This window comes from Camelina sativa, chromosome 7 (genome assembly GCF_000633955.1).
Source record: "Camelina sativa cultivar DH55 chromosome 7, Cs, whole genome shotgun sequence".
In the NCBI taxonomy this organism is placed as follows: Eukaryota; Viridiplantae; Streptophyta; class Magnoliopsida; order Brassicales; family Brassicaceae; genus Camelina; species Camelina sativa.
This window is the reverse complement of record NC_025691.1, coordinates 15,266,902-15,275,334: the sequence shown is the minus strand read 5'-3', so window position 1 is coordinate 15,275,334 and position 8,433 is coordinate 15,266,902. Positions and strand designations below refer to the sequence as shown.

The 8,433-nt window shown below is 43.4% G+C and overlaps 1 protein-coding gene across 1 annotated transcript; it reads right to left on the bottom strand.

Moving 5' to 3' along the window:
• LOC109125447 (RNA-directed DNA polymerase homolog) lies at window positions 1,505–8,299 on the bottom strand (the record flags this gene model as incomplete). Its single annotated transcript, XM_019227075.1, has 2 exons — window positions 1,505–1,537; window positions 7,895–8,299. Coding segments are annotated over 2 exons (438 nt in total), but the record flags the coding sequence as incomplete, so codon positions are not given.

The window sequence follows — 8,433 nt, the reverse complement described above, 5'->3', positions numbered from 1 at the left end:
GTTCGAAACTTCATTGCCCAAGTCTCTAATGTTGACAGCATTGTCTTGGGCACTCTTGATATGTCTCTCTTGTTCTTCCTCAAGAAAATGGAGTCTTATCTCCATGGCTTCAGCATCCTTAGACCTTTTATCTTCTATGCTTTCAACTCTAACAACAATGTCATCGATTTTTCTTGAAAGATTAGAATCGATTTTGTCAAGCTTCTCATGTAGCATCTTCATGGTCTCATCTTGAAGATCAGCTAACTGACTTATTAGGTTCAGCATCTTCTCTTCTTCAGCTCTTTTTGTGTAGACTCTCGAAAATTGTCTTCAAAAACTTGATGAGGGAATCGAATATAATCAGGCTCTCGACGTATATAGGGGCGGTTTAAATTGGTTCGGGCCTCCTTGGATAAGGCCTTTAAAAACGACTTGGCCGGTGACTTGGAACAGGTTCCCAATCTTCATAAACATCATATGGTGCTGGAGATGCTCGGGTTCTAGGGTTACCTTGGTAGATAGCTTCCTCTTGGTGTTGGAGTTGTCGAAAATTGTGGTTTTCGGTAACTTCTTCATTAGGGAACTGATATGTCATGCAACAGTAGAAGTCTTTGAGCTCTTCTTCTCCATCTTCTTTAGTAGATGATAGATCATAAGACTCATCATTCTCTCTTGGCAAATCTTCATATTCTATAGCTCTCTCCTTGAAATAAGCTTCTTCTTCATCGGTTGGGTAATCTCTTTCTCTAGTCCACTCCTTGGACTCGTTAGGATTGGTTGGGTACTCAAGTGAGGCTCCATATTCTTCTTCATCTTCTGTAGATTTAAAGACTTGATCATAACTCCAGTTGTTGCGTTCGTCCGGGTTGTTGAATAAGGTTTGTAAGGCTTCAACCTTCCATTCTAAGCGGCTCTCGATGGTATCAATGGTGTAACCCATGTTAATAATCTTCGTCCTATCATCATCAATATACTCCATGTGGTTTAAAACTTGGTTGTTGATGGCATTGATTGATTCCTCCAAGTGGGTAACGTCCTTGGTGATAGCTTCGATTTCAGCTCCAAACTCAATGCTCAACTTATCCAACTTAGCATTTAGAACTTTATCAGCCTCCTCTTGACTTGATATAAGTTCATGCATCATCTTCATGAGCTTGTCTTCATTGTAATAGCTCCTTGAAGGGATTGGTTTTCGATTGTCTTAGAAAAAGTTTTCATTGACATCGACATTCATGACTTCTTGCGGATCAAGGTAGTGGTCTGTTGTGAAGCATGGCACGTTCGTTTGGTACGGCGTGTAAGAGTGGGCAGCTGGGCAGTAAGCTGGTCCCATAGGTGCTCGGCCTCTAGATGGTCGAGTGAAAGAACTGCAACAAGGTCGCCTAAGTGATGGTACAATGGTTGGTCGAAAGTGACCAATACGTGAACCTTGCAGCGAGTGGGCTTGCGGACCGGATGAGTCTCCGTCCGTGGCTCGATAGCGTAACATGAGTTCTGAAATAGTAAGATTCTCAAAATCTCCTTAGAGGACGTCGAGGTTCATCCTCAAGGTCTCCTGAAACAATGAAAAACAAAAAGAAAAAAATAAAAAGCAAGGTGTCCTAGACGTTACTCTAGTTCCTAGACTCTTGTAAACAACAATCTCTCCCCGGCAACGGTGCCAAAAAGCTTGATGTGCGTGGTTTTTATCACTTCAATCTTTTACCTCAAAAAGACCACACAATGGCTGCAAGTGCACAGCTAATCTGTAGAAGTATTTAAGGATCGATCCCACAGAGAGAGAGTTGTTGTTTAACGGAATCCAACGGAAGTAAGTAACGCTATGACTAAATAAAATGGGGGTTTTGGGTGTCACAGTTCGATTCTAATCTATGGAATTCCATAGGTAAGGGGTATGTGCTTCCTATGTCTCCCCACACATCTAAGCTAGGTCAAGCACACATGCAAGCTTTTGGCAAAGCACACACACTTTAGATCATAGTTAGTTCATGAGGCTAACTTAAAGCATTAAACAAAGACTTAGAATTAAAGCATAGAATAAACAGAATTTAAATCTAACAAACCCTAAAAATTGCCACCTAAACTAAGATCATCTCCCCCCTTTGATTTATCCCTTTAAACCCAACTAGAAAACTACTCTAGCATGTTTAAGTGAATCATCAAAGCAAGGTTTAAACAATTCATCAACATAAAAGAATAAATAGAGAGAAAGGATTTAGATATTACTTCAATGATTGTCAAACAAAGTTGTAGAATCTTCTTCCTTTTGAAACAACGTACAAAGCAAATAGAATAGAAAGAGTTGGTGGATCTCAAATCTTCAAAGAGAGGGATGAGAGAGAGAGAGAGAAAGCTTCTGGTCGACGGCTGGTCCTCTGGTCGTGTCTCTTGGCTGCTCCAATGATTGCACACTCTAAACCCTATGTTTAGAAGAGTATTTATAGGGTTTTGTTTAGGTTTAGGGTTTTGTAAGGGTAAAAACATCTTTTCTTCTTAAGTGCATGGCAAGAGGCGGCGTAGGAAGCTTCTAGAACATGATGAAGGCTTGGACTTGGCCGCCGTAGTGGTCGCTGGTCAGGCCTTCAATAAAAAGCCCAATTGCTTGATGGTTCTCCTTACGTCGATTTGTAACACGTCTTGGTAAATCGGGAATAACTTTCTGATGAGTGAATGGATTGACTTGATTCCACTTCACGGAAAACGATAACTCTTTCAGCTTTCCATAGACACCAAGTACGTTGCAATGTGAGTTCTGAAAGTTCTTCAACGTTTCACGTACTATGAAGCTCTAAAACTTTCCTAAAACGTATTTTCCTTGTATTTTGGTCCTTTTTGTTATAAAACCTGTAAAACCTTTTTGAAACCTAAAATACTTGATAATAGACATTAAAGCCTTGAAATCATACTAAAACTCTTCCTAAATGCATACTAAAACTATAGCTAAAATGGGTAAAATAATGACGTTTTTAATAAAAAAACGTTTTTTAAAGTTTATGATAAAAGAGTAAACAATGTACCTATCATAAACTTTGAAAAACGCTTTTTTATATGTTACCATTCAAGCCTTAAGTAGAGGATTCTCTCTCTCATCATATATTTAAAAGTCCCTATAATTAATAGGATTCACTATTTTGGGCTCGACCAATCTTCTTTCTATCTGCAACTCATCCTCAACTATACAATTAAGTGAAGATCAAAGGCTGATACGAACTCTCTCCACACTATAGTCGATAAGCTTCCTAACTTGAGACTCAAAAACGTCACTTCAACTGACATTCCACTTCAATACGTTTTAAATTCGTTTGATTCAAAAAGTCTGTATACTACTTAAACGACCCGACCCATTTTTTTAATAATAATAATAATGATAATAAATACTCTACAACTAGTGGTCTCATACCCACTAGCCACCTAACCACAATCACACAACAGCGGATAACATAAACTATAACATTAAACCAATAAATATCCAATAATTAAATAACCAATATATAAAGTATAGCAAACATCCATTAACCAAACAACAGGAAACATAGAACCAGCAACCTAGCAATGCCAGACAACAACCAATTGAGTCCCTAGAACATCCTCCTCTTCATTGCCTTGATTCCACGATCACACTTTGTCTTTACCTGCACCACAAACACAAATTGAGATGCATGAGTATTTAATAAACACTCAGTGAGTCAATCCTCCCATCTACTGGGTTATACACACAAGCAACTGAGATACCAATGTCCAAAACAATCAACAAACAAATCATACAAACCATGAAGCAAACATAGTCTCGCTGGAAGGGAAGTGTCGACAGACACTGGCACTTGGTGTCGACCGACACTACTCCACAGTGTCGACCGATGCTCCTCACTAGTGTCGACCGACACCCTCCTGGTGTCAATCGACATCGACTCTGCAATCGCGAACCGCTCGAAGCCGAGAGTCAAATCTCGCTTCCCAACTCTTCCAATCCGTCCAATACTCAAACCCAAAGCCATATGAATCCGTAGGAACCCTATAGCAACCATAACAAGCAAGAAAATACCACAAACAACACCAAACAAGCAAGACAAAGGAAATCTCAGGCTTAGATCAGCCATGGTCATGCACTCACCTCTTTGCAAGAAGATTCTGACCAACAGCAACGAATCCAACCCTCCTACCAAGCTTCTAGCACCTTGCTAGCTTCAGATCCCTCAAGAACAGCCAAGAAATCTAACCAATCCTCCCAAAACCTCAAGAACTCTTCTTTCTCTCTTTTTTCTCTCAAAACGATGAAACGACGACAAACAAAACTTGCCAAAACCCTTTATGTCGACAAATCCTTTAAATATCTCGGCTCATTGGTTTTCTTTTAACCAAACTGACCAAAATCGACAATTAAATCGAACTGGTCGAACCCATCCCCAAAAGGCAAAGTTTTGGTTCGCGAATGTTATAATTCTCCCCCACCAACATAGATTCGTCCTCGAATCTCGAAAAACCATCAGCCAAGGACTCCCGTGCAACCGTCTCCACTGTCCGCACTCCTCCGACCGAACTACGAAATGTCACCTCTAGGCGATAGACTCACGTCAAGGCATTATTTGCTCTCGCCTTTTGGACTTTTCTTTACTCATAGGCCTTAACTTTGAGTTTTATTGGCTCCTCATCAGGCTTAAGCCAGAATGCCATAATGTTGGCTCCTCATCGGGCCTAAGCCCGCATGCCAAAATATATAAGGAAGTCCAATATTCGTCTCTTGGGTTGCCACCCTACAGCGCGCCCCCGGATCGTCATCTGAAGTCGATATACCAACCATACTCTCAAGCCACAAAGTCTCAGAATATGGCAGTACTAGGAGAACTAAAATCCCCCAAGAGTCGCGAGCAAACAATTCTGAACATGTATGAGTCCTATCCCTTACTAGGTTCCCTTCCCGTGGCTCTCATAAGACAACACAATGTCCTACCAACTACATATCCCCTCACTGGAATACCTCATGACCACACAAGGATCATAAACATGCCCCAAGGGCCGCCACAAAGGCCAAACAAATGTTCTAAACAGGACCGCCACCAAGGCCAAACAAATGTCCTAAACAGGACCGCCACAAAGGCAAAAAAAATGTCCTAAACAGGACCGCCACCAAGGCCACTTGTCCCAAAGGACTGTCACAAAGACCACTCGTCCGGAAGGACCATCACGAAGACCACTTGTCCCGAAGGACCAACACGAAGACCATACATCCCGAAGGACCGTCACGACGACCACTCCTCCCGAAGGATTGCCTAAACAATCCACATGTCCCGAAGGACCATCACGAAGACCACACATCCCGAAGGACCGCCTAAACAGGCACATTGGCTAAAGAGCCCGTCACAAAGGTCACACAATGTCTCAAGAGACCGCCACACAAGGCACAATGACTCAAAAGTCCGCCACGAAGGCCATACAAGCACCACCAAGGCTCACAACTACTAAAAATGGACAAATTCTAACTCACATAAAACTTTCCATTTTTAGAACTTTCCACTTTTAGAAACTTCTATTTCAGGAAACTTTCCGTCAAACCGCCGCCTCACGGAAATTTCGTACCCCGAACACCACATTATCTTGTTACTTAGTCGCACAACCAACCACCTCTAAGCGACCAAGTAAACAAGAGAGATGGGCTGGAATACTCCTTTCCCACTCCAGGCACGGATTACAGATGGGACCAGGCTAGACAAGCTCAAGTCGCGGCTTGCTTCTTATACCACTTCTTAAACCTTGCCTTCATCATTGCCTCTGGCTCCCAAGTCTGTTCCTCAACACCATCACAGTTCCCAAAGGACTCTCATTGAAGAAATCTTCTTCTTCCGAAGTTCCTTGATCCTCCTCTCGAGAACCCTCACTGGTCTCGCCTCCAAAGTCATATTAGGCTGAAGATCCTCAGAAATTTTAGCCAACAACTGATCATCCTCACGAAGACATTTCCGCAACATAGACACATGGAAAACCTTCTAGAACGCACGCATAACCTCATGCAACTCCAGCTTATATGCTACCGGTCCCACCCGCTCAATCACTCTGAACGGATCCATATACCTCAGACTCAACTTAGTCTCTGTCGATGACCTGTTCGGACCCCGCAACATGGCCATCTTGAGGTACACTCTGTCTCCCACCTGAAACTCAAGATCTTTTCTCCTTTTATCGGCATAACTCCTCTGCCTATCATGAGCTTCCTTCATGTTCAGCCTGAGAACCCGAATCTTCTTTGAGGTCTCCTGAACAAAACTAGCACCATACATGCTCCTCTGCCCCCCAATAGGTTACGACATGGCCTCCCATACAACGCCTCATAAGGAGCCATCCCAATACTTGCCTGGTAACTGTTGTTGTAAGCAAACTCTACCAGGTTCAGGTGATCTGCCCAATGGCCACCCCAATCCAACACACACATCCTTAGCAAATTCTTCAACATCTGGATTTTCCTCTCTTGACTGTCCATCTATCTGGGGATGATAAGCTATACTCATATGCACCTTAGTGCCCATCTCTGCCTGAAATGCTCTCCAGAACACTGAAGTGAACTTAGAATCCCTACTAGACACAATACCCGCTGGCACCCCATGCAACCTGACTATCTCCTTCACATATTTCTTAGCCAAGACCGCTGCTCCATCAGTCTTCTTAATGGCTAGAAAATGTGCCGACTTAGTCGGTCCACAATGATCCAAATAGCATCAAAGATCCGAGACACTGGCAATCCTACCACAAATTCCATCGTGATCATATCCCACTTCCACTCGGGAATGGGTAGACTCTTCAGTAACCCGCATGGAACCTGATGCTCAGCATTCACTAGCTGACACACATCGCACCTCGCGATCCAACTAGCTACATTCTTCTTCATCCCGACCCAGTGATAGTACCTCTTGAGGTCACAGTACATCTTAGTCACTCCTGGATGAATAGAAAACATGCTCGCATGAGCCTCCTTCAGGATCTCCTGCCTCAACTCCTCATCCTTGGGCACACAAATCCGATCGTGCATTAAAATAGTACCATTAGCTGAGACCTGATACTCTGAATCAACATCCTTAGAGGTATTCACCAGCCCCAAATCCTTCTCCTGAGCCAACCATACCCTACTCAGAAGATCTGCTCTATCAGCTGCCTCCAAACCCAACGGCTCCTGAGAAACCGCACACAACCTCAAAGCACTGATCTCTCCTACCAGAGACTCCATCTCCTGCTCCTGAGCCGAAGCTACCCTCTTCCGACTCAGAGCATCTGCAACCAAGTTAGCCTTACCAGGGTGATAGGCTATCTCCAAATCATAATCCGCCACCATCTCCATCCACCGCCTCTGCCTCAAGTTCAGCTCAGGCTGAGTGAATATATACTTCAGGCTCTTATGATTTGTAAACACTTGTACTTTTGCACCATAAAGATAAGATCTCCAAATCTTCAGGGCAAAAACTACAGTAGCCATCTCCAAATCATGAGTAGGATAGTTGTCCTCATGCTTCCGCAACTGCCGCGAAGCATAGGCAATCACCTTCCCATGATGCATCAACACACACCCCAAACAAACTCTGGATGCATCTGTCTAAACCACATGGGGTTCTCCCTGCTCAGGCAAAGCCAATACTGGCGTAGTAGTCAACATCTCCTTAAGGCTTGCAAAGCCATCCTCGCACTCCTGTGACTAAACAAAAGAAACATCCTTCCCTGTCAACTTAGTCATCGGACGTGCCTTGCTTGCAAAGCCCTGCACAAATCTCCTGTAGTAACCTGCCAAACCAAGGAAACTCCTGATTGATGTGGCATTCTGCGGGCTAGGCCAATCCCTGATAGCCTGAATCTTTTCTAGATCTACAGAAACCCCTTCTGCATAAACAATATGACCCAGAAAACCCATCTCACGCTGTCAAAAACTACACTTGCTCAACTTAGCAAACAACTTCTGCTCCCGCAGCTTCTCCAGAATTGCCCTCAAATGCATTGCATACTCCTTAGGACTCTTGGAATAAACCAAGATATCGTCGATGAAAATGATGACAGACACGTCCAGAAACTCCTGAAACACGCTGTTCATCAATCTCATAAACGTTGTTGGCGCGTTAGTCAACCTAAAAGGCATCACCATGAACTCATAATGCCCATACCTCGTCCTGAATACAGTGTTCCTCATATCTGCCTCATCTATCGGTATCTGATGATAACCCGACGCCAGATTTACATTGGAGAACCAAGTAGCACCTCTTAACTGATCCAACAACTCATCGATCCTGGGAAGAGGGTACTTGTTCTTCACAGTGACCCGGTTCAAACCCCAATAATCAATGCACAAGCGGAAACTCCCACTTTTCTTCTTAACAAATAACATTGGCGCTCCCCATGGTGATATACTAGGATGGATGAATCCCTTGCTGAAAAAATCCTCTGCTGCTTCTTCAGTTCCGTCATCTCTGCTGGATCCAT